Source organism: Aythya ferina (assembly GCF_964211825.1).
Source record: "Aythya ferina genome assembly, chromosome: Z".
Lineage (NCBI taxonomy): Eukaryota > Metazoa > Chordata > Aves > Anseriformes > Anatidae > Aythya > Aythya ferina.
Genome location: NC_140299.1, coordinates 53,356,582 through 53,382,963, shown reverse-complemented (window position 1 = coordinate 53,382,963; position 26,382 = coordinate 53,356,582). Strand labels below are relative to the sequence as shown.

General features: G+C 37.0%; 1 protein-coding gene across 4 annotated transcripts in view; it reads left to right on the top strand.

The window, feature by feature from the left end:
- Positions 1 to 26,382, top strand: part of HOOK3 (hook microtubule tethering protein 3) — an 87,794-nt gene that overhangs the window by 38,326 nt on the left and 23,086 nt on the right. For all 4 annotated transcript variants that reach the window (XR_014687239.1, XM_084504333.1, XM_084504331.1 and 1 more), the window contains exons 6-16: positions 363 to 430; positions 7,623 to 7,685; positions 8,748 to 8,831; positions 10,085 to 10,248; positions 10,844 to 10,984; positions 14,174 to 14,375; positions 17,786 to 17,896; positions 20,756 to 20,843; positions 21,446 to 21,515; positions 23,148 to 23,288; positions 25,309 to 25,396. Coding sequence is in view for 3 of the 4 variants with exons in the window: in XM_084504333.1 (XP_084360459.1) it covers positions 363 to 430; positions 7,623 to 7,685; positions 8,748 to 8,831; positions 10,085 to 10,248; positions 10,844 to 10,984; positions 14,174 to 14,375; positions 17,786 to 17,896; positions 20,756 to 20,843; positions 21,446 to 21,515; positions 23,148 to 23,288; positions 25,309 to 25,396 (1,220 nt within the window). In the remaining variant the exon portion in view is untranslated. The remainder of the gene's footprint in view (positions 1 to 362; positions 431 to 7,622; positions 7,686 to 8,747; positions 8,832 to 10,084; positions 10,249 to 10,843; positions 10,985 to 14,173; positions 14,376 to 17,785; positions 17,897 to 20,755; positions 20,844 to 21,445; positions 21,516 to 23,147; positions 23,289 to 25,308; positions 25,397 to 26,382) is intronic.

Below are 26,382 nucleotides of genomic sequence, written 5' to 3'. Positions count from 1 at the left end.
CTGTGTACTTGTGTAGCCTGAATAGTTCGGTAACAAAGTTTAAAAAAAAAAAAAAAAAAAAGAGTATAGGTAGAATTTATACGTAAATTTCAGAATTTACATCTTTAAAGAGTTGCAAGAAGGAAAAAAAAAAATGATAATCATTTACTTTTTTTCAGTGTTGCAGTGTTCCAGTGCACCTGGATTTACATCTGATCAGATTTTGTGATAAAGTCTTGTGTATTTTTTTGAGGTGGGACTTAATTGGCAGTTATGCATTTCTATGTCATCTGTGATACCTAGTCAGTTTGTGGGAAGGATACAGCTTCTGACCTTATGTTTTGTGTGTAACATTCCAGAATGCTCTTTTTTTTTTTTTCCAGAGTACATTCAGACCATAATGATGATGGAAGAGTCGGTTCAACATGTTGTCATGACAGCTATTCAGGAGGTATGCTGGAGTACCCACAGTGTGCAGAAGTTCAGCTTTTCACTGAATATGTTTTCACAAACATATTCAAAGTTGGAAAAATCAGTTAAAAGTAAATAAAATAAGGGTAGAATAGGTTTTGCCATTTTGCACTGAAAAATATCATCTAATTTTTCCTCAGAGACACAAAGCAGTGAAGTTTGCTTTATGTCATGGAACTCCACTTGAATGTCCCACTTTTCTTTAAATCTAGAAGATTGAAACTTCTAGATGTTTTTGATACTGGGTTCCCTTTCCTATACCTTTCCTACCCTGTGTGTCCTGAAGTACACTAGACTGCTTCTGTATGGGTTACAAATATGATAGAATTTCATCAAAATTTGTACCTTGTAATCATAGAACTGCATGAACTAAAGGAGTTAATGTTTTTTACTGGACAAGAAAGAGAAATTTATAGCAGAGTATTCTTTTGTCAGTTGTAGTGTTATGAATAAGGTAGTGAAGGTATTTGTGATAAATACTTTTTTACGTGTTGGCAAGTATACCACTGTGTATTTTGTAAAAGTGCTGTTCAGTAGTAGGAAACTTGATTTGCTTCTGAGACTGCAGTGGTTATGGTGGTTAGCCTGAAGAGTTTCTTTATGTAGTGAAGGATGTCATGGTCATCTATCAGTGCTGAATTGCATCAAAAATACAGATAGGCACATCAGAGAAGTGAAGTAAACCGGTGTGTTGATTACTACTGCTAAGATGCTGCTCAATGACTTCTAATGTGGCCAAAGTGCCCAGAAGAGATGTGCCGATTAGTCTTTACAGATGCAGTCTTTACTGCCTGGAAGGCAAGTAAGGAAAGCAGGAAATCATTGGTAATAACCTTTCATCTGAGCCTTAATGAGAGAAACTACATTCCACGTTGAAAACTAGGGTAATTTCACTTTAATGCCTAAATACACTAAGAGCTATCATTGAGCTTATCGGAACTCCAACCTCAGTTGTTACTTTGACTGATGCTGCATCCATGCAATTCTAGATCTTGCTGGCTCTGTATGGACTCATACATGTAATTTTGCAGACAGAGTGTTTGAAATGGGTGTTAAAAGAATCCTTATGCTAAATCGTCTTTCAGTCACTGCTGCCAAGAGCAGGCAAGAACCAATTTGACTGAAATTTGAGATATTTTACTTTAACTTTTTTTTTTTTAAGCTATGAGATAACGTTTTGGTGGATTTTCTTACCTCATTAAACTTAGCTTTTAGCATCACTTTATCCCTTAGTGTCTTTAGAAAAGCCTCTCTTTAGAAAAGCCTGCTGTTAAAAATCTCCTGGATGTTAATTTGATAAAATAGCTGGATCTGAAATAGCCTATAAGTCTTGGCATTTGATGAGTAGGCATTGAACTTGTTTGGTGTTTGTGCCCTGTCTCAGAGAATAAGAGTAGAACTGGGTTAAAATGAGTATCTGTTCTGGAACACATTTTGAAACTCAGTGAATCAGAAGGCTTACTATTCATGGACTGGTGCAATTCTGAATGATTTTAATGCTGCCTTCCAAACTGTGACTAAAAATGTAAGATATTTGGACCCAAATGAGGAGAACCTGAGGTGCTTAAACCAAGAGGAAAGAAAGTATCCTCAAAAACAAGATTAGGTTTGAGGAGACCTTTCAGAGCTGCACCTGCAGTCTTTGACTTCGGAGGGGTGAAACGTCATTGTATTTAAGGATTTTCCCTATTTCTTGGACTTGGAGCAGGTCTCAGAATCCAAGTGACTTGGACTAAGCAGTGTGTAGGAGATACCAAAATAAAGTGCTTAGGAAAGTAGCTATATATGCATATTTGAAAAGTTGATATGTCACCTAATCCAAACATTTCAAAGCACTTGACACGCAGTTACACTTTCTGCAAAATTAGGTATTTAAAAAAAACTCTCTAGGCTTTACTGATGTATTATATAATTCATTTTTTTTGTTTTAGCAAAGCACATATAAGTGTCTTGATACTTTATGGGTTTTCGTAGATCATCTTAGTCATGAAAATAGTTTTGAAAAGAAGCATCTGCCTTTTTTCTCTTTTTTTTTTTTTCCATGAAAAGCTGTTTTTAGATGGAAAAATGGGCATTTTGTTTTAAATTTTATTTGGTAAATTTATTTCAATTTTTAATGCTAGTGATTTTTCAGCACTTTGCTTTCTTATGTTTAAAATAAAAACATTTATAATAAAACATGGCTAGCACCTTATAAAGGTTTTATGAATTTAAGAATGCTTTGCTGGCACTTCTATCAGTGAGGTCAAATTGATTTGGTTTATTACCACCACCTAGTTTCTTAGATTCCAATCTGCAGATGTGCATTTCTAAATGCAGGCAGTGTACAAGGTAGAGGAAGAGCAAGAATTATATACCTATCAAAAATATTGGCAAAAAAGTATTATGTATGATTATTTATTATGTGCTATGTGTTATGCAACGTATTCACTATATTCCATTTGTAGTGTATTTTAATTTATTGTTACTTGCAATTAGTATGTTATATTGTATATAATATGAAATGCATTTTTAATTTCATAATTGGCAGATTTTTTCTGAAGGCAAAGAATCTTTCCATACAGAAATTATTTCAGCTATTCTGTATTTTACTTTTCTTCACATCCTTGCAGAAAATAACAGGAGAATTTCCAAAGCCTTCTCTTTGGACTAGAGCAAGTCTGTTTTCCCTTTTTTGTGCAGGTCAAGTTGAAAGTCAGAGTAGGCTCTTTACAGCAATGTACTAGAGATAGTCAAAAACTTGTATGGGTGCATAGCAAAAAGCCCTGCCTATCTGGATTAATAATGACTGTGTTGCTTCCAAAAAACCAGAAACTTTTGTCCTTTAAATGTGCAAAGGTAACAGGGGATTTTGAATAGATAGAAAAATGTTATTGGGTCTGTCAGCAGGAAGGGGAAAGTCATGCTCCATTAAAGAATACACACTATATCTTTATAGTATTATTATCTTTAAAAAGTAAATAAACAGGACAAGGAAACAATCTCCTGAATATAGAAGCTGGAATATGACATTGTTTCATGGGCTTTTGACTGAGTTAGTACAATATTAGCAATTGCAGAAGAAGCTTTACAGATAAGGCAAGTATTTTCAACTTCTAATATTATCAACTAAGTGGTATAGCTGCACTTGCTGCACAGTCATGTAAATTGGGTGTTGGGGAAAAAAAGCATTCATAATTCAAGTTATTCATGCCTGTGGATTTTGTGATAGTTAAACTCTAATTTTCCCTAATATTTGTGTGTCTATGACAGCATGAATTGTGCAGATTTCACGAGCAATGAACTCTCAGTTCTACAAGTATTTTTTAAGACATTTAGTCAAAGCTATGAGCTTGGAATTGTATAGATACAAAGGATTAACATGAACAGAATAGGAAATAACGATTGCTTCTCATAAAAAACAGACTAAGAGTTGTAAAAATTGTCACAGTGCCCAGGTTAGTGTGCCGTATAAAATCCAGAATTACCTCTTTACCACAGAATAAGCTCTTCTGAATCTAAGTAAGATTTTGATTGTTTGAGCTTATGCTACTTTGTCTTTATTCTAACATGTAAAAATAAACCAGAAAAAAAAGCAGGGAAATAAATGTTTGATGCTTGCTTTTTTACCGTGCACAGTGCATAAGAAGACTGTTCTTTTACTGTAGAGGCCTAATGCTTATTGCAGGATTTTGCAGGCACTTCTTTCATTTGCCCTTTTATAACCTTTAAAATCTCTGCATATCATTGTTTAGTAAAGGTAAATATTAAAACAGATGAAAATAGTGTATTTAAGCTAAATTATGAGGTGAGAGCTGAAAGCCAGTTCTGGAGCTGCAAAATTGACCTTTGTTCCTACCTGTAGTTTGCTTGTCAAGAAAACAAGGCTTGCAGCCGTGGAGGGAGTATGAGAAGGCCACTTTCCACTGCATTTTGTTCTCTTGGGTCAGCCAGTTCAAATACTTGAAACAAATAAAATATTAATGGTTTCCACACTAAACTCAAAGTATTGGCACTGACGCATACGTAATAAGACTGTGTGTTCTGATACCACACTTGAGGCTGGATGTGAAGCTGTAAAACAGCAACAGTATTTCAGGAGTTAGCCTGAATGTGAGGATGAAAGTAAAGGAGATACAGCAGAACACAGTAAGGATGTTTGCTTTTAAAATTAGAACAGTGTATTAGTAATAAAGAATCCAGAAATGGTTAATATGCCATCAAGCAGTTAACTGTTAAAATGAGTGTTTAGGAGCACTAACCTTCTGTACCATCAGAGATTGGTGATTGGCTAGAAATAATGTGGATAACAGGGAAAATTATCTTTTATTTCTTTAGATGGACAAAGTGTAATATGTATTCTGAGTTGACATACGTGTATGCAACTGCATGAAGTTATAAAAATACAGCATTCAATAAAACACATCTTGAATTTTTCAAGAAATCTTGTAGAAGTTAGTATTGGTAGTTAGAATGGTGCTGTACAAGATGTGCTGCTTATAGTAAGATGTTTGCTTTTAAGAGGGGAGAAAATAGGAAGAGGCAGTCCAGAAGTAGAACATAGCCAGGACATCTGCTTATATATACTGTTGTCCTCTCCTATGTGTGGGAAAATGTGTTGGGAAAAGGTAGAAAAGCTCCTTCCTCATCCCTGTTTACTTTCCCTTTTCATTCTACATTTCCACCCACTTCTTAATATGAGTGTATTGTTAACTAACGATGAGAAGTCAGATTTGTATATTATTTGTGAGTAATCTGTTGGTCTCATTCCCATTCCTTGTCTGGACACAATCCAGCCGCATAATTCCTTAGATTTCATCTCTAGAATACCCACCATGTAATATTGTAAGAATGCTTCCTGTCTTTCTGTTGTTGTGTTTGCTTAGTCTCCTGTTGTGTTTGCATGTCTCCTATGGCTCTTGACTTCGGGGCCTCATGTGCACTTCCCATGACATTTTTGTGCCCCAGACTCCTGATGCACTCCATGGAGGAATTCACTTCACAAATTTAGTTTAACATTCATGCTGCGCCCATACCGTGTATCTCCAGTACCTAATTCTTCTCTAATCTGTCAGCTAATGTAGTTAGTGTCATCCCTAATTCTCCCTAATTTTCCCCCTGATTCTCCCTCCCTGGAAAGACATCTGGATGTGGCTGTGAGCAGCCTGCTTGAGCAGAGGGTTTGGACCAGATGACCTCCAGAGGTCCCTCCCAACCTCAGCCATTCTTTGATTCTGTCCTTTTTTTCTTCTGGATGTTTATGCAAGGGCTTCTCAAGTATAGGAAGTTCTTGGAGAAGTGGCAAAACATGCTGAAGAATTAAGGCATTATATTTATTGGCCTCAGCTTGTTTCCTTTACAGTAATCTACAGAAGGGAGCAACATCACAGAGGCCACTGGTAGGTTGTACAGCCTCTGGTATTGCTCCCGCATAACTCTGGAGCAGGGCTGGGTTTCTGAAGTGGTAGTTGTATTGTGTCCAGAAGGGGTATGTTGAATGTCATGGGTATGTTACTGTCCCTTACAGGCTGCGTGCAGCCTGGGACTTGCCAGCTGGAAAGTACTAAAAAGGCTTAAAGGGTAGTACTGACACAGTGTCTGGAGCACGGAGGGAGCGTGGTTGTGAGCTGTGTTGTTGGGTATGGAGCAGGGTGAATAGTTCAGCACATGGTTAGCCTTCACATCCCTATTAGTCATCTGGAAAAGCATTTAAACAACAGATAGTGAAATGGACCAATTAAAACAGGCATAACAACACTAAGAAGAGAGGGATTGGAAATTCTTGTTTTGGATGGCAAAACAGCTTCAAAAATGTGGCCTCGAATTCAACACAAATTTGTAAAGCCACTATATATGGTAATGAAAAAGGCATGTGATTTCATTTTTCAGGGCAGCTCTGAGGCCAGAGACTTTCTAATTACTATTGCAGGGAATGTGGGCTTCATGGAAAGCTTCATTTCAGGGTAGTTTGTCACCGTAAAGATACGGATAAAATGGAAAGAATTCAGCAGTTAACAACAAACATGGTCAAGGTCTGAGGAGGACTTCTGATGACAGATAGATGAGTTTAAATGTATAGTATACAGCTAGATCCCAACTAAGGAGATGGGGAAAGGGAGAGAAATGTAAGTGTATAAATATTTGAGTAGTGTAAATGTCAAACAGAGATTTGCTCTCGTGTATGGTGGTATAAACAGAAAGGATGTGGAGGAAACGCAAGCCCTATGCTATACACCGGAAGAACTTTGCCAGTGGAACCAGTTCCAAAGGCACTGGGTTCTGTAATGAATAAAGGAAGCCCTCTCTCTGGCAAAAGCAGCCATGCTGGACAGGAGGCCTTGAGAAAATGGGGGGAAGGGAGGGGATGAAGGGGATGGGGGAGAACGAAGAAATCTTGTGATTTTGGTTAGGTTCAGCTCCTTTTGTTTGTAACTTCTGTGAGTTGTGCCATAGGAGAAACGATAAAAACATTTCATGTTTGGGTAGAATCACAGAAATGGCAGTTATGTTTCTGTAATGCCTCCTTTTGAGTTAGCTATGTAGTATTTCTTATTTTTTTTAACCTTATTTCTTATGTTACAGCTAAAAACAATGTTTTCCAGACTAAAATTGCTATCAACCATTGATCACTCAGTATACCAAGAATTTTATTATTTATTCTTAAGAATAACATTTGTAGATTTATTTACTTATTTATTTTGCAAATTGCATGTGACTCCAGAAAATGAAGCTTTATTGTTTTGCACAATTAACTGAAATAGGTATATCCCCAACTTTTGTCAAATAAATAAATAAATTGGTACGAACTTCCAAATGATCAGAAAATGAAAACTATTGGCAGAAAACAATTTATGGCGAGTCTTTCAAATGCTGATAGCTTCCATCACTCAATGCCATTTTGGTAAAATGTTCTGCACAATATACTGCAGGTTTCATTGTAGATAAGGATGTGCTTTTGCAGAAGAAAATGAGATGATGTAAGATTTCATTTATATTGCTTTAAATGTAATAAATTTTGAAGGTTACTTTCAGTAATTTTTTTCTGAATGTCATATTAAAATGAAGTGGAAAGCTTCATTGTTGTCAGAATGAAGCTTGCAGAAGTTCAGATCAATTTGGTATTTCATTGAAGCTTAGGTTTTAATATAAAAGTAAATCTTTGCTTTTTCTAATCCACTGTAATCTAATTGCAGTTGATGAGTAAAGAGTCTCCCGTCTCTGTTGGAAATGATGCTTACATTGACCTTGATCGGCAGGTATCTAAGACTAGATGTTTCTCTTCCTTCAATTATAGTATATCAGTGCCCAATCATTTTGCTTTATTAAGAAGCCTGTCTTTTTGTAGAGTCATGAAAGGATTTTGTGGGAAATTCACATAAGGAACAGAAAAATAAATTTCAGTATTTTAAGTCATTTTGCTTTATAAGTTGAGTTTCCCATTTTGGGTATTTAACAGAAAAAAAAGTCATTTTGGAAAAAAAATAGCTATGTGACATAGTATAGCAAAACTGCAGACTGGTGTAAATTTCTGGGTAATGAGAAAGAAGAATAAGAATGTTTGTAATATTTATCAAAACTTTTTTTTTTTTTGCCATCTCCCACTTCTAAAATTGGCTAAAACAATGTATAGATTTGGTTCAAAATTCTTAAAACAGTCCTGAGTGCTATTACAACTTGTAAGAGAGTTAACTTTACAGCATTCATATAAAAATGCGGAAGGTATACATTTTTGAACATAAAACCCTTTATGGGGATTACCTGAATATTTCCCACTACTTAAAAGATTCAATGTCTTTTTTTTCCAGAAGGGGGTAGGGCTCTCCATCACCATGTTAATTGTAATCCTGTCATGCAGTTTCAAGTGACTAGAGAGATTTTACCCTAATTGTCCATTCCCTGTATTCCACCTTCCAATCCTTTGTGTATTTAAAAAGTAGATTGAAAACCGAAATTACCCACTCTTCGCATCCGTAAAGAAAAGTGGTATTGACAATTTTTTCCAGTGTGTGCAGAATTGACAAGGTCTTCAGACCCAAGTTCTTCAGGATTTTTAAAGTCTGTTCATAGAATAAATGTGGTAATTCTAATGCTTTTTTGTAAGACCAAATACTCTTAAATATGTTTACTTCTGTCACACAAATTAAACACTGCTCATATCTGCTTCTTTATTTCTTTTTAAGAGCAGAATTGCCTCACTTTCAAAAAAAATTTAGTATATATCCTAAATGTAGTAATAATTGTGCAGTCATGTAGTTCAGAATTTTTCTACCTGCTTTACAGAGAGTGATTAAACTAAAAATATTTGTTGTTTATGGTAGCTGAAGAAAACTACGGAAGAATTAAACGAAGCACTGGCAACAAAAGAAGAAATTGCCCAAAGATGTCACGAGTTAGATATGCAGGTAGGTTTTCTATATTGTATCTGTTAGTAATTACTGAGGAAGAGACTTAGGAATTTTTAGGTAGCTGAAGACAAGATATATAGTATGGAAATCTAATTTGTACATTGGAGAAGAAAATTGCACAGTAATTCTTTTGCTTTACTTGCGCTGGCAGAGTGAAGTTTGTTCTGTCATTTTGATGCAATGTTACCGTTACTAAGATGATTCATTCTAACAAAACTTTTATTCAGATAGGAAGGAACTGAACTGTGTGGCTCAATGCTTGAGTTAGAGAACTCCTAGGAGTAGTGCAGCTGTAACAATTAGTTTCAACCCAGTCAGAAGCTACTTTTGTCTACCAGCTCTTTATGGGTTTAAACTGAGCCTTACTGTAAAATTGATCATGTGTGATCTGGAAGACGCGAAGAGGGTAATGAGGGAGCCTAAGAAGGCATTGTCAGTGAAAATTCTTGGTGCTATAATTCAGCTTTTTGCCAAGCTGTTCACTAACTGTTAGAATTAATGAAGTTGTTTGCCTTGATTTGTGTTTCATGGTGGATTTTATTTGATAATACAAGCTCTTAATGAAGCATTTCCTTCTGTTGAGATCTTCATATTTCTTCTCTTGCTCTCCTCCTCCTCCTGCATATTTAATAATAGCTCCTATGCAGCTTACTAATATATGAACTCACGCTTCAGCTGCTGTTTGCAGCACTTCTGGTTCTCTCTGCACCAGTGCTTGTTTTCACAAAACTGTTGGAAACTGAGCCATCTTGGGATTTTGTTCCTGTTTCAGATCTGCTTACAGTTGGCTTCTGGATGAAAAAAAAAATAAAATCAGAAGGGCACAGCCATCGCTTGGATATCCAGACTTGGATATTCTATGGAAATGATAGGCATTGTTTCATTTGGAAGTCAATTTTAAAAGCTTTAATATGAAGTGCTAATTTTACTTGTTTGGAAAGTATGCAGACATCAATATACTGAACTCATTTTCTGTGATAGCTAAGATTTTTTGCCTAGATGCTTCTGAGAAGTACAGTTAAAATTACATTTTATGAGTGGTAAATTCTACCCCTAATGTTGCCATATGTTGTTACATCACATAGCAATTGAATACGTATTAAAGTTACAGTTTGTCCTTTGTGAAATGGGATTATTGAAAACTGTGCATTTGCATTTATGAGTTGTTTCTACTGTATTATGCACACAAGAAAATTGCTGTATAGAGCTGGATAGCTCTGTTATTCTAGTTCCTGTATTTCTTAAAACAGGTTGCAGCCCTTCAGGAGGAGAAGAGCAGCTTGCTTGCTGAGAACCAGATTTTGATGGAACGTTTGAATCAATCTGATTCTATCGAAGATCCCAACAGCCCTGCAGGTCGTAGGCACTTGCAGCTGCAGACACAGCTAGAACAACTCCAGGAAGAAACATTCAGGTAGAAGAGTTGCATGTGGGTAGATGGTTTTTTTGTAGCTGGTAGCAGACATGACTATGTGTTTGCTAGTTGAATTCCAGGTAACTAAATGAATGACTTGGTAACTAAATGAATGTGCTGGACAGGCTTTAAAGATAAATAAATAAAAAACACCTCATTGAGAGCTCCACAACGTTTCATCTGATAATCAGGTTAATATTATTGAATGTAAACAGCTGAAAAAAATCCTAGGATAAAGACATCATGTTCAGACTCCGTACTCCCTGAAAAAAAGAAAAAGGTGGAAATTTCTGCATGAACATTGACTTTTTTGGATTATTATAACAGAAGAGAGTTAGGTTATCTTTCCATTAAAACATCACAACACTGGGACGTTCCATGTAGAAACACTGACATCAAATAGGCATCAAAAAACTTGATCTCCTTCTATATTTTTCAATAATCAAAGCATTTGGGAGTGTCTGCAGTGTTGCACACTGGGATGCCGTTTTCCTTTCTTGCATAAGAAGTCTGTTTCTAGCATTCTTAGAGAGGATGATGGTGAAGAAAGGTAACTGTTGCTCAAGCTGAGAAATCTTCTGTTTCATTTCTACAGATTAGAAGCTGCCAAAGATGACTACAGAATACGCTGTGAAGAACTAGAAAAGGAGATTGCTGAATTGAGACAACAGACAGAAGAGCTTACTACATTAGCAGAAGAGGCTCAGTCTCTGAAGGATGAGATAGATGTACTCAGGTACACACCGCAAAATTCTGCTTAAATAAATTAATTACTTATTATATGTCTAATCAGTAAATATTAGCAAATTTATACCATCTTATGGCCATAACAAGTTATGTACTGGTCTCTGAGTGTAGACTATTCTATGCTCTTCATCACCTTCATGATGTGAGTGTCCATTCCTGTTGGGAAACCAGACCTTTTCCTTTCATGGGATTGTTTAGACTTGTGCTTTGGTTCATCGTATAATATGGACAACATCTGTTACAGCTGTCTTTGCCACTGAATTTTTAGCACCCATAGTTGTAATGACTGACAATGGTAGGGGTTTGTAAGGTGGGACAGCCTCTTTTACAACAACAACAACATAATCCTTCAATGGTGGTATCTTGCTGCCATGAATTATTCAGAACTGTTTATCTGCCACTCAGCTGTATCTTTTTTTCTACCAATTCTAACATGACTTCCTTTAATACTGACTTTTCTAATTCACTAGCTTTCTACTAAAGACATTCATCTTTACCTTCTCTGTCATTAATGTAAGGAATGAACCCAACATACTGTCCAATTCTGTAAATGATCTGTGTGGGAAGTTTGGGTTCGAAGAGTAATTCCTTGCATCAGAGAGAGTCTCTGTGCATTGCTGGAGGTTATGGAGATTTAGGTTGCCCCAGGATCTCGTAAACTGACCACCAGCAGGGGTTTTTCCAGATTTCATAGGAAATTGAGTATGTAAATGAGTTCCAAAATGAAGCTGAGGAAACTGTTATAGTTGGGAATAGGGAGGAGAGAGGGCAGGGACAGTGCCATCCAGACAGTGTTCCAGGTTGTTCATTATGGGTGCTACTGTGTGAACTTTGTCATTCTTTGAATCAGAGGGGTTTGTTGTATGGTGTTCATTTGATAAGGGTTCAGGACTCTGGATCGTGCCATGTATCTCTGTCCCCATCATCGTCATACATAGCAGTCATAACTTTGGGTCTGCTCTGTCAATTTGTAGCAGTTGTTGCCATTGCTGCTAAGCTTCAGTGGTGAATTGGGGTTGTACTTTATTTTGTAGGTATTTACTCTGTGCTTACTGTTTTTTGTTGCTGGCCTTGTGTCATACTGCTTTTGGAAAGATTTTATTTCTCAGCTTCTAACAAATAAATTTTAGCTTGTTTGTCTCTTACCATGTCTACCATAGCCATCAAGCAAATTCAAAGGAACCGTCATAATCCTGACTTGCTCTTTCCTTTATATGACTTTTATTTTTCTTTCTCTCAAACCCTGATCAAATTGCCATATGTTCAGTACAGTTTTTCCCTCACCTGTTGAGTAATTCAATACAGGTTATTATATCCTAATTTCATAAGCTTTTGCCTTCCATCTTTCTATCCAGCACATACTCCTGATTTAAACCCCATGTTAGTGGTCCCAGTAGTACTGGTCTTACGGCTCCCCAGTGTTACTCTAGTGTGACTCACAAGGTGAAGTAACACTAAGCACTTTTTTTTTTTTTTTTTTTTTGCTGATGTTGGTCTGCCAGAAGGAGCATATTGTGAATGCCACTTCAATGTCACAGTCCTTTTCAGATCCTCCAAATGAGTGCACAGACCACTACTCAATTCTGCTTAAGTAAATTAGTTACTAATTACATGCCTAACATTTACTGATTAGATAGCTTAGCAGTATTATGCTATCTGATGACTGTAATAAATCACTCAGTGGTATCTTGAGTACTTTCCACTCACCTGTGCCACAACATGAGTGTCTATAATCATCAGGGAGTTTGTATACTTGTAGTCTGGTTACACGTAATACAGATTCTCCAAATGCCTACTAGTGGCTTTGTTTATATTTTCTAGTTAAGTGAGGGTGGCTTGGACCATAAACTTCTCAGATCCCTTGCTGTTCACGTGAACAGTATGCAGTATGTGCAATGCTATGCTTCAGCTGGTATCCTGGAGTGTCCGTCCTCTGTGTTCTGGAACACCAGGATTTCTGTATTTATCTGTACCAGATAGTGGAGGGACTGAGACTCCATTATTTCTACTAATCACAGAATCATAGAATGGTTTGGGTTGGAAGGGACCTTAAAGGTCATATAATTCCACCTCCCACACCATGGGCAGGGCCACCTCCCCCCAGACCAGGCTGCCCAAAGCCCCATCCAGCCTGGCCTTGAGCACCTCCAGGGATGTGGCATCCACAGCTTCTCTGGGCAGCCTGTGCCAGGGCCTCACCTCTCTCACAGTAAAGAATTTCCTGCTTATCAGTGTAGAATCATTACTCCTTGTCATGTCACTACATGCCCTTGTAATAAGGCCATGGAGCAAATATTGCAGTAAATACAGAGGGAACAAAAAGTGGAATATGAAAAGGACTTCTGAGGGATACGGTTGCTGTACTTTTTTATAGCTGGGAGAATGCAATGAGGCATCACATCAGGGCATGAGCTGAAGGTCTCTGAGCTTTTGTTGATGAAACTTAATAACGATAACTAACATATATACCAAGTTGCAGGAGTTTAGTTCAGTGAGATACCAGTTCTACATTTCTTTAAGATACTTTTGTTTAATGTCTCTGAGTTGCACATTTTGATAAAAATGCAAGTCAGATTTATTTCATCATCTTTAAAAAATAAGTAGATTACCACATTGAAATTAAAATTTAAACTTTAGTTTATGAAACATGTTAGAGAGTCTGACCCTCCAGTATTTTGTATCAAAGACACTCCGCATGTCCTACAGGAATTAGCAAATCCATGTTTATGAGTCTGTAGTTCTTGATTTTTTTTCTTTTTTTTTTTTTTTCTATTCTGACTTAAGGTTTGTTTGTAAGACTAAGTCAGTATTGTCAGCAGAAGTCAGATCTTGAATCCAGCAATTGGTATAGTTTGCACGTTTGACCTTGATGGGGAAGAGTTGACCACACTGAACAAATGTGAAGTGGGTACTGTGGCCTTCAAAATAATACAGACCTGTGTTCAAACAGTACTCTTTAAAGGTGCTTCAACAGCTTTTTGAGGTAACAAATGGTGGAAGGGAAGCAGACAACTTAGAAGTGAAAACATCTCGTAATGTAAGAATATGGTCACTTTCTCATGTTCCTCATGATGTCTCATAATGTGTTCTGCATGAATTCAAACTACAGAGGAAGCTTCAGGACATACAATTTTGTTAGCTTTCAGAATATAAACCTGATACAAATCTGTCCCTCCAGGCATTCTTCTGATAAAGTAGCCAAGTTAGAAAGCCAAGTTGAGTCGTACAAAAAGAAATTAGAAGACTTGGGTGATTTGCGGCGGCAAGTGAAACTCTTAGAAGAGAAGAATACGATGTACATGCAAAATACTGTGAGCCTGGAAGAAGAACTAAGGAAGGCCAATGCAGCACGCAGTCAGCTAGAGACGTACAAGAGACAGGTGAGAAAAAACATCGTCAGTGCAGCAGTTCTCTGCATTGTTTAACAGTTCCTTGTCATCACACAGCTAATACCTCAAAGTAAAAAAGAAAAGATGAACAGACAGCTCCATGTGTTTAGGAGAGTTGCTTGTTTTGTGGGCGCTGCCTTTTTCTTCTTTTCTGCAAGTCTTATCATTGTTTGAATTTTACCTTTGTTTGCTAGTATACAGTATTTTTCTCTTTTCAAAAAATCCACAAATGTTAAATTTTTTTTCTCAAACTATTCCTAAATCATACTCAGTATTGAGGTTTGAGTTACAGCCTCTTCTTTAAGAAAAAGTATCCACTTTTCACTTAGAAATTTCCAGCAGTAAGGAGCATAACATAGATCAGGTAAGTTATTCCATCGATTCATCAACCTTTTTATTTGAGGTTCTAGTTGTGCGTAGTTGTAAAGAGAAAAGGATGTATACCACCCTTCTTGTTTATATGCACTCAACAGAGTACAAAATTAATCACCGCCACTCTCTCTGAAGTGAAAGGCATTTATCTTGCTTAACAAGGCACTATGTGATCATATTTCTGTAATGGTGGAAGATGTGCTCAGTCTTCTCTCTGCTTCTGTGCTACGCTGATATGACATCATACTTGGATTCTTGTTACAGATCAGACAGAGCCGCGTTTGTTAAAGCAGTAGTGCCCACTCAGTATTCCTATCTGATTGTGAACTCCAAGTGGTAGTCATGGTACAAAGGTCTCTATACATCAGCTTACAGCAGAGTAAGAATACAAAAGCCGCCACCAACTACAGTGCATGCCCTCATGCCAAGTGTGGCCTGAGAGTTGAGAACTTTTTTTTGTGTGTATGGCTGTCTTGGTTATTAGGACAGTGAGCTTCAGCCTTTATGGGCTAATCGTAAATACAGTCCAAGTGATTCCACTAGAAAAAAACTTGGGCAAGAAAAACACTGAAATAACAGACAATCAAAGGGAAAAGTAAAACCAATGGCCTTTCATACACAAGCAGTATTATGTTAACTAGCAAGAAATATTCCTTGCCTGTGAACAGTTCAGTATGTGATATAATTACGTAACTTTGGCAATCTGCATTGATTGTTCTCATTTGACCAATGATAAGGATTTTAGAAGTCCTGTCCTGATTTTAGACAGTCCTGTCATTTGTTCTGCAAGAAGTACTCCTTTTTGCTATCATTCCCCATGCTTTATAGCAGGGATTTCACATCTAAGGAGCTGTTGATTTGTACAAAAGTGGTCTGCTTTGTGAGACTGAAATAAGCCTCAAGTTTCTCATGTGACAGGTGTGCGTTCCTTTCACCTAACCACAGTGCCTCAGAATGAACACAGTATATGTACCTTAAGTGTCTGTTTGTTTGGGCTCCTTTTGGGGTCTGCCTCTGAGTCATGAACTGTCATTAAATTAATTCCTATGCATCCCAAGTTCTGCTATAAAAATTAAGCCAGATATAAAAATTCAGATGTTATACCCTTGTTGAGCAGTCAGTAGCATGCCACTGTAGTGCCATATGTCTGGTCTGGTGTGTGAAGGGATCCAATCGGATTTAAAAGGATGTAATCAGAAGAGTTACTTTGATTTAGAAGTTCTGTGCTGTGCAGGTGTTGTGCAGAAATACAGTGGTGTATAGCAATCTCAAGGAAATTCCATCTTCATCTTACCTACTGGTTTCTGTGAGATGACGTTGGTGATGGTATATTGTGCTGGGAGATGCAATAGCATTTACTTAGGAATTTATCTTCACTTTTCTGATAGTAAGCCTTTTATTGCAGCATGAAGAATTAAAATGTGCAGATTCCAGGATTGCTTTCTGTAATTTTAATTCAGTCCCTTTGTGCATGTGCATTCTGATATATTTTTAACAGTATGTCCTTCTTTTCTTTGCTGCAAGATGCCTGCTTTACTCATTCCATGTGTCAAATAATGCTCAGTAAATGTGATGGCAGTTTTTTTTATTTTATTTTAGTTTTCTGCATTACCATGTAGCTGTGTATCTGTCTATACAATCCCAAAATCCGATTCAAAATAATTTATTTCCTGCTGTAATTTTCTACATAATTATGGCACGAGTGATTACAGACATTAATGCATTTATTCCATGTGAGGTGGGAATATACCTTCTTTACAAGAGGGGACAATCACAGGTGAAGGCCTTCATTTTTTAATATCCGGAGTGATGGAAGTCAAATCTGAGAAATTCAGTATTTTCAACTCTAGCATTTTGATTTATTTTTCTGATAATCTCAGAAATAGCAGGCCTGTGTTTTTTTCCCAGCCTTTATTTTAAGAACAACAGCAACAATGTCCTTCATTCTGAAATTTAAGCCTATGCAGCTTTTCTGGCCCAGTAGTTATTTTGTTATAGCTATACACATTGAAAATAAAAGGCAATTGGAACCACTGGATAGTCTTATGTAGGTATGGCTGCTGTTTTGCTTCAACAATTCGTTAGTCACTCTCCCTGTAATCTGAAAGTCATGAAAAAGCCTTCTTATGAGTTGCTTCAGAAGAAGCTGTATGTCTTTAGCTGAGTAATCATTCAGCTTACGTATTTTCAGGTCAGTCTTTTTTTTACCATCTTAAATCTTTTTGTATTAGTTGCTTCCTTGCTTTCTGCATTAGGAGTGTTATTAATGTCTGGGGATGAGGTTTTGCTAGTAAAGGCTGAGACCTTTGGAATGGCAGAACTTCACTGATTTGCCTTCTGCTCACTGATTGTTTCTGCTCAGCTTTCAGATTTCTACTCATTTCATTAATTCCTTAGTAATTTGTAATTGAAAGTATATATGTGACACTTAGCAATGTATTTCCTTCTGAAGTAAAGAAAACTACTTATGAGCCTATGGGTGAATCTTTTTATTAGTGTATTTTAAAAAAAGATGAGGAAAATCTCAGGTCAAGAGACATTGCCTGACTACATAAACTGGTGGTTGAGTTCTGAGCAAGACTTGTGAAACAGAGTTAACGAAAGGTTGAAGTTAAAGTGGATTTCTTCAGAGATTTTTTTTTTCTTACACTTCTGAGATAGCAGGAGGATTTTTCTACTTTTCCTAAGCTCCTTGATCCATAGAAATATATAGCTTTTTAAAATAAATAAATAAATAAATAATTCCCTGTAAATCATGCTTGGACATAAATTCCTGTTTTTAAATATACAGAACATACTTTACAATTTTTTGCTCCTTTTGTTTATGGTGAAACCTAATATTTGAATGCTTTTAGTTTTTGCTGAAGCTCAGAACAACTGATGAAATAAGGTTTTAGTATGTCCTATAGGTAAATATTTCATTTGTTTTACAAAATGACTTGTGGTGCATGGTAATTGGCTACTTTGTCTTGTGTATTTTGTTTTAATATTAATATTTGCGGACAAATTATTAATTCTTGTTCTCACAGGCAGTTGAACTACAAAACAGGTTATCTGAAGAATCCAAGAAAGCTGATAAATTAGATTATGAATGCAAACGGCTGAAAGAAAAAGTAGACAGCCTCCAAAAAGAAAAAGATGTAAGTGCCAAGGTGTTACTTTTTTGGTAGTAGTAAAAACAACTTTGTGACTTTTATAACACAGGCATATGATAATGAAAACTAGATGTTTACAGCAAGCTTTTTAAATTAGGAACTCTTTTTTCATATAACATTTCCTCATGTGTGTTTACAATATTCTTTTTAAATCTTAGAACTGTACAGCATAGAATAAAGTGACTGTACAAAAACATCATCAACACATTTCTAAGAGGAAGAACCTTCACAGTTGTGTTCTGAAGTTGTTTCTTGCCCATTCACCATGGGAAGGTTAATAAACGCCCAAAGTAATTGTCATGTTTTCTGAATAACTATTTAAAATAGGAATTTTTGCAGTATTTTATCCTAGTACTGAATTCCTGTTACTTTTTTTTCAAGAGCTTTCTTTGAGGTACTGTCTGCATGCTTCTCTTTGTGCAGTCACAAGCACTGCAGCAAGTCTTTTAGGAATCTTACAAGACCTGTCCTTTTTCTTGCAGTCGTACCTTTTACAACAGTTCCTCATTGATCTGTCTTGTAGTGTCAACATGAGGTACAGAGGATGGATACCAGGCTATTCTGTTCCTCTCAGTCATTTGCTACTAGTGATTCTGAGATCAGTTGCTCTGCCTTCTTTTTACTAAGACCGATCCTTCAGATTTTTCTTTCTCTTACACACCCTTGTTTATCAGCAGTTTGTTTCTTAGGAATTCATTTGCAGGTGCTTCAAAGTACCTGAAAGCATGGCTGGCGCTTTTGAGTTACAGATTTCTCAGGCTTCTTCAACGTATAAATCCACCTGTCCATCAGCCAGAATCTTTGTAGGCATTTCCTTCAATCTGTCATATTTCCTATTAAATCCTGTCCAAATTTTCCAGCCCCTCCACTTGAATAGCACTTGAACTGAAAAATCTCAATTATTTTCTGTTCACAGATCCTTTTTTTTCTCCATATTTTGTTAAATTCTCTAACTACTGTGAACATTTGACCTTGATATCACTTCCGTGTGCTCTTCAGCTGAGATTGGAATGCTCATAGTAATCATTTTCATATTGTGCTTTGGCTTTCATCCCTGCTCCTTATTTAAAATTTGCTTTTCTAGTTTTGTTATGTTTTACAATGGTAAGATTGTGTTTGTGGCTTACCTGTTGCTTGATGGACCATTTTTTCTTGCACAAAGGATCTGAATTGCAGGTCATTGTCATATGGTTTTCTGTTTTACTGCCTGGCAAATAGCTTATTTTTTGGTGGATGTTGGTTTCCAGGACATTCTTCTGAATTAACATACACCTGTGAGAACTAGTTTACAGTTGAAGAAGATTCTCAATGTTTGGATTAGTGATTTGCTGCCTGTGTTATGTATTCTTTCTTTTCCTTGTTGTTGCATACATTATCACTAGCATTGCCCATCACAGGTTACAAGCAAAGTAATCAATGGTATTTTGTCAGTAATATTTTGGAGGTAGCTATAGAAATCAGTTTTGTCCTTGTCTTTATGTTCTGGCAAAGTGTGGTAGTACATTTGGTATCTTCTGTAGCTTTGAATTTCACTTCTGTGGTCTGTTTCATAAGTGCTAATACAATTTGTTGAGTTGGCTTTGTCTTCAGTGTACAAATGCAGACCCAGAGCTTCTTCTATTCATTAAAATATTCTGGCATTTAATTAATCAACTTGATGTTTTCTGACTGACAGTAACAGACTGCTGAATCCTTGCTTTCAGCATCGTGAGTTTGAGCACTCCTCTGTATGGCTATTTTTCTGTGGCATTTTTAGTAAAAACGGTTTATAGCCTGTGGGGTTTGTGAAATGGCTTTCTGTGCTAATAGAAATATTACCCAAATTGTAATAGTTGCACCAGAGTTCACCATGCAGGATTCAGAAATACAGCAGAAGCCTCTGTCACACCTCAACAAAATGTTCTTTGTCAAAGCTATTCCAAGTTATGAATCTATTTAGGCTGAAATATAAGATACATTTGAATCAAACTGTAAATGGAATCAAATTCAAGGACCTTGATAGCTGATGCCAATACGACTGTACCTAGCTGAGGTCTGTCTCAGACCTTTTAGTGACACTGGACATTTCTAATATTGGAGCAATTTACAATTTGGATCTTTACATAATTGCTGTTCTCTACTTTCATATTTGACTCTTGGGAACCTTCTGGACTAAGACTTGATGTTACCTGTAGATTCCTGTTTTTTGCCAAAAGGAGATTTGTGCAAAATGGGAGAGTATTTACCTCATGGTACTGAGGAGCCCATCTGTATAGATCCCCCGGGATGGGCCTGTCCTGTTCTTCAGTTCTCTTTGGACTAAGCCTCAAGCAACTAGTTTTCTTAAATATCTGAGATGCTGGTGACTGGCAGGGCCGGTTAACACATGTCAGGAAGAGGTGGTAGAACTGCTGCTCACCCTTGCACTGTTGAAAGAGAAACAAAACTAAGTTAATGCAGTTTGTCTGTTGTGTTTACTGTGTATCAACATGCCTTTTATTTCACTCTTGGCTAAATTTCTGAGAGAAACATCTGCACTCTCATCTCACTTCACTTGCCCTTGGAACCAACCCATGGTGAGGGGGGAAGGAGGATGACTTAGTGGTCCCAGTACATGCAGTTTACTACCTCATACCAGAATTTTATTGATAGTATTGTTGACACAAAATTGACTGTGTAAGTTTATACCCTGGTATTTTTGTCTCTGTAAGTATATTAACAGAGCAGCAACCATTCATAAAAATAACACTGTTGGTGTGGGATACTTGAAAATTATTCTATTATAAAATAGACTGAAGATGCCTTAATTTGAAAAATAATAAAGTAGTGCCAAGATTCATATTTATTCTCTTTCCAATTATTCAGAGATTAAGAACAGAAAGAGATTCTTTGAAAGAAACTATTGAAGAGCTCAGGTGTGTACAAGCACAGGAGGGCCAACTCACCACTACAGGTAAAGGACAAATGAGGAGATTAAATGCATCTTTTCTAAAGTTTACAGGACTTCTCTGAAGAGTGCTGAATATGCTTTTGTGTAGCAGGGAATAAATTTAAGCTCCTCTGAGAATAGCAATGAAAAGCTGCTTCTGCTACTCATAACTTTGCAAGTATTCAAGAACTTTAAACATGGTTTCAGTCGATCAGAAATTTTAGTCTCCTCCCCTGTGTGTTAGTTTTTCTGTAATTCTGTATGTCTATCTGTATGTATTTCTGATTTCTATGTAGTTGATCTCTGAAGAAAAATATGTAAGTTTTCTCACATATATTCATATTTCATGTGTTGCAATTTATTTTTGTTGCATTGCACAGCTTTTCAGATAAGCTAATGAGTAGAAAATACATCATAAAATCACTTCCACCAGAAAGAAGACAGAAATAACGATTATTAACCAAATGAAACTGCTGTTGCCTGTCTTGCTGTAGTCTGACTTTGTCTAATTTTCCATTTACTAGCATTACTCTAAAATTACAAGCTTGTAGAACAAAGTTTGTGTCTGATCTTTTAAAAGAAAGTAACTGGTCTGCTTCTTAATTTTTTTATTTTTTCTGACCCAGGATTGATGCCCCTAGGAACAGAAGAACCTTCAGACAGTTTAGCAGCAGAAATTGTTACTCCTGAAATAAAGTAAGTTAATGTGTGCCTTTTTTACTAATCCTTACAGTGTACCCTTAAATAATCACTTCATTTCTTAATCAGTGCTATAAAGTTTCAACAATCTTATATATATATATATATGTATATATATGTGTGTGTGTATATATATATATATGTGTGTGTGTGTGTGTATGTATATATATATATATATATATATATATATATTCTCTTGTTTTGGATTTCTGCACAGCAGGAGCTTAGAACAAAATTCACTTGACCTCTTGAGTTTTTGTACTGTACTCCAGGAGAGTGATAACAAACTCTTTTCCTGCACAGAGTTCATGTAACTGCGGTTTATATGAGAATTAACAGACAAAATGCTAGTGGAACTTGCAGTTGTACAAGGAGGAAATGAATAAAATTGTTATAGAAACAGTTGATTTTATAATCTACTCTGTATCATTGCAAATGATTACAGTCTATGAAAGGACAGAACAGCCACCACAGAACTGAAAATCATAGTTTAAAAGGTTGCAGATGGTGCTTATCCTTGCCTGTGTGCTCATTATCACTGCAACCTGAAAGTTAAGTTACTTAAAGACAGTCACATCTCAGAAATCTATTGACCCTTTAGGAATTTTATTCTTTCATTTCTACAAAAACTGACATTTTAACAATTGGAAAGATAGTTTTGGGGTCAAAACATAATTTGAGTGGAGAAAGCTAACAGTAGAAAAGAATTCTTCCAGCTCTGTTGCTGCGCCTTACTCCAAGAGCAATTCTTCTAGATTTGTTCAGGAACAACAAAAGAATGCTTTGATGCAGTATTAGTGAATTATGGAGTTATTACATAAACCTTTCTCATGACTGCATGAGAGAGGACAGGAAGCATAAATTCTGTAGATACTCAAGGTTAGACATGTGGTTTCATTATCTCTTCATCTTCAGCTCTTGAAGATGAAATCTGGATTTTATGCAAGCATGCATCTATGCAGTCTGTTTGCTAAATTTGGCCTTCTTGCCTGCCTCGGAGAGGGACTGTAGCAGTGGCTGCTGTAGGAGTACAGCTGCTTCCCCTGATGACAGGGGAAGACTGTAAGAGGCAGCTTACCCGCTGGAGTAGCTGCTGCTGCTCTCTTGTTCCCTGTGAGGTGACAGAACATGGATCTGTACTCGAGCACCATTCTCCAGCTCATGGATGTGACTAGATGGGGGATTTTCAGCAGGCAGGTCTGGTCTGCGACCTGTCATTTGCACCTGAGTAAATCAACAAGTTAAGTGACATGAGGGAAAACAGACCAACAGAGTAGAAGTGACTTCCCTAGGTTCATACAGGAATTCAATGACAGCTGAGACTACAGCCTCCCTTGACACTTGTCACCAAGCTTTGTGTTCTCCACATTCGACCTATAAACCTGTCCTTCTGTACTCTGAGATCTAGTAGGGGCATTCAGGCATTTTTTTCCTGTTGTGCTTTCTACAATTACAGTTCCTTTAATTGGGTTTGAATTTGCGGGTTTGAAGACTTAGTTGTTTCATCTGGCTCTCTTAAATAGGTAAAGATGATCTTAATGTTATCTTTACACCTTCTGTTGTAAACTGTTTTCTTCTTTAAAGAGATTAGTATACTATTTTCTATAAAACTGTATTTCCTGTGTTTAGGGAGAAACTCATTCGCCTTCAGCATGAGAACAAGATTTTAAAGTTGAACCAAGAAGGTTCTGACAATGAAAAGATTGCCTTGTTGCAGAGCCTTCTGGATGATGCAAACTTACGGAAGAATGAATTGGAGACAGAGAACAGGTAAGAAGTCTTGTCTTTTGACTTCTCTGTCCTCTGCTTCATTGACTTTTCTGACAATTTCTGACACTTTTGACAGTACTGTGCCAATATCAGGTTCCCTGGCACAAAACAGGCATAGACTTAACTATAGTGAGCTGAGTGAAGGGCCACAAGGATGTGATTACAGAACAACAGCATCTTTCAGAGATTCTATGTAGGCAGGAAAAGAGGAGACTTAGGGGGGATGCTATTAATGTTTGTAAACATCTGATGGGAGTATCTAAGGGAGATGGACTCTTCTCAGTGGTGACAGGGGAAAAGGCAACAGGCACAAACTGAAGTACGTGAAATTCCATCTAAATGCACAAGAAAATACTGTGAGGGTTTCTAAACACTGTAATAGGTTGCCCAGAGAGGTTGTGTCCATCCTTGGAGATACTCAAAACCCAACAGCACATGTTCCTGAATGTAGACATTCATGGCACCAGACAAGGATGCATCTGAGGGTGCTAAGGTAGTTGGCTGATACTGCTGTGTGGCTGCTTTCTATCTGAATCTTTGACAGCTGATGTTGATTGGCGAAGGTTTCTGAAGCCTGGGAAAATGTAAATGCCACAGTCACTTCAAAAAGGGCAAGAAAGAGGATCCAGGCCTCTACGGATTGGTCAGCCACAGCTCATTTCCTAGGAAGCTCATGAAGGAAATCCATCTGGAATGAATATCCAGTTGCAAGAGGGACAAGAAAGTAGTTGAGAAAGGCTGATATTAATTTTTTCGGAGCAAAGCGTGCCTGACTAAACTGATTGTCTTCAATGAGATGGCTGCCTATGTGGAGGAGGGTGAAATACTTTAGATTACCTCAGATTTGGCAAAGCCTTTGGCACAGTCTCCTGTGATATCCTTATGTTCAGAATGGCTACCTACAGGCAGAATAAGTGGACAATAAAGTGGACAATAAATTGCAGTCACAGTGAATAGTAATGCTGTCAACAGTGTAGAGAAATGAGCTGATGGGGGCCTGTCCATGTCTGGGAGGAGACTGGCAATGCAGGCTGGTGTTGGTAGACCAGGGAGCAGCTCTGATGCAAAAGCACTGGGTATCCTGGTAGGCAGTAAAGAGAGTGTTTCAGCTGGGAACCATGCAGCCCAGGAGGCTGACTGTGACCTGGGCTGTCCTCATGAGGCTGTGAAGCAGCTATTTGAGGAATCCCATAATACCACATCTGGATGTAGCATTCAGTTTTGGACTCCTCAGTACAGGGAAGACATGGACATACAGGAGAGCTGAGATGAGCGACAGTGGAGCACATGGTATGTGGGGTAATACTGAGGACTGGGTTTGCTCAGCATGCAGAAAAGATGTCATATGGGAGATGGTTCTGTGTCTACATCTGCATAACAGGAATCTGTCAAGACAGAGCTGGACTCTTCTCAGAGATTGACAGTAGAAGGAAAAGAAGCAGTGGAAACTGTTTGGAGTATGGGAGATTCTGATTCAATACAAAATAAATAAATAAATAAAAAATCTAAGAAATTTTCAACCTCCAGAAGAGAGGCTCAGAAAAATTGTCAGACTTCGTCCTTGGGGGTATCCAAACCTCAACTGAACATGGTTCTGTGTTACACAACTGCTCTAAGTGGATCTGCTTCATGGGTCTGCTTCACGAAGGAAGTTGGATTTAGATGATCTCTGAAGATCCCTTCCAACCCGTGGATTTTTAGGGTTCTGTGACTGTGTAAAGACAGTAAGCTAGTAGCTGTCTCACAGTGAGTCAGAACAAGTTAGAAACTCTTGTTGCATGTATATGGAAATAGTTCCTTGTGACTTGCATCTATGCTGTATCAGACTGTTCTGGGAGACTACAGACTTTGATTTCTGGAACTGTTGTTCCCTCTCAGTTCTGTTGTAAATTTTTAGTGAATAAAATACGGCATTGCATCTCTTGTGTAGATGATCTGAAAATACTAGACACTTAAAAGTCTCAGGCATTGTCTTGCAGTTTTTTGCTGTTTTCTGAAAAACAAAATATCTATTTCCTAGATTGGTAAATCAAAGACTCCTAGTAGTGCAATCCCAGGTTGAAGAACTACAAAAATCTTTGCAGGATCAAGGTTCAAAAGCTGAAGATGTAAGTAGAAATGTGTATTAAGTTTACATTCAAGTAGTTATATTTCTTGGACTGTCCATTTTTGATAAACGTTTCTGCTTGTTATGTAGTGAAGTAATATGCAAATGAAGATTTCTGGTTGTTTTGCATATTCACTGTTATGCTCTAAATACTAAGTTGTGCTTCTCTTAATAGAGTAAAAGACATAAGACATTTGTGTAGAAAAATACAAAAATACTATGCAGAGAAAGTGTCAAATTTTGCTTAATTAAATGTATCAATTCTAATAGTAAAGTCAGCATTGTTTAAAGTTATTTAATTAGAATAGAGACTTCTGAAAGGCATTAAGGACATGTTAATTCTCCACATCTTAGTAAAATATCTGAAGTTATTTTTGTTTTGCTTAGTGGAAAGTAAACCCTTTCCTGACAGTGGAAACCCTGTAATTGCTAGAGTAAGTGTATCTTGTAATACCAGGCAGGCCAAAACTAAAAAAGGCAAATGATTAGTTGATTAACATTTGCAGCAGTTTCTGTTTCCATTCAAAGAGTTAGCTTTATTTTTAATAGGAGAACACCCATCATGGCAGTTAGTGTGGAGAACAACTTTCAGTCTTCCACTCAAAAAATTACTTTGCCATCTCTTGTGTTTGAGACAAGAAGATCTATAACTTTATTGAAAGCAGTGATTTGCAGGAGGGTACGTGCACAGTGTACACTCACAATACCAGTGTATTTCCCTGCTAACTGGCAACAAGTTGCAATGTGTTGCTTTCTATTTTTGTGTTTTTGTTTTAACTAATTCATATAAAAATGAAAATTATTACTAGCTGCTTGTTTTCATTTAAAAGTGTATTTAATTTAGCTTGTCCACTTAATTTCCAGAATAAGCTGTATGAACCTAAAACAACATAGTTGCGTTCAGTTAAGGTTATTTTTCTAAGTAACATAGAATGTGTTTTAGAATGCATTGTAAAATCATTTCATACTATTATGTGATTCTGAGGT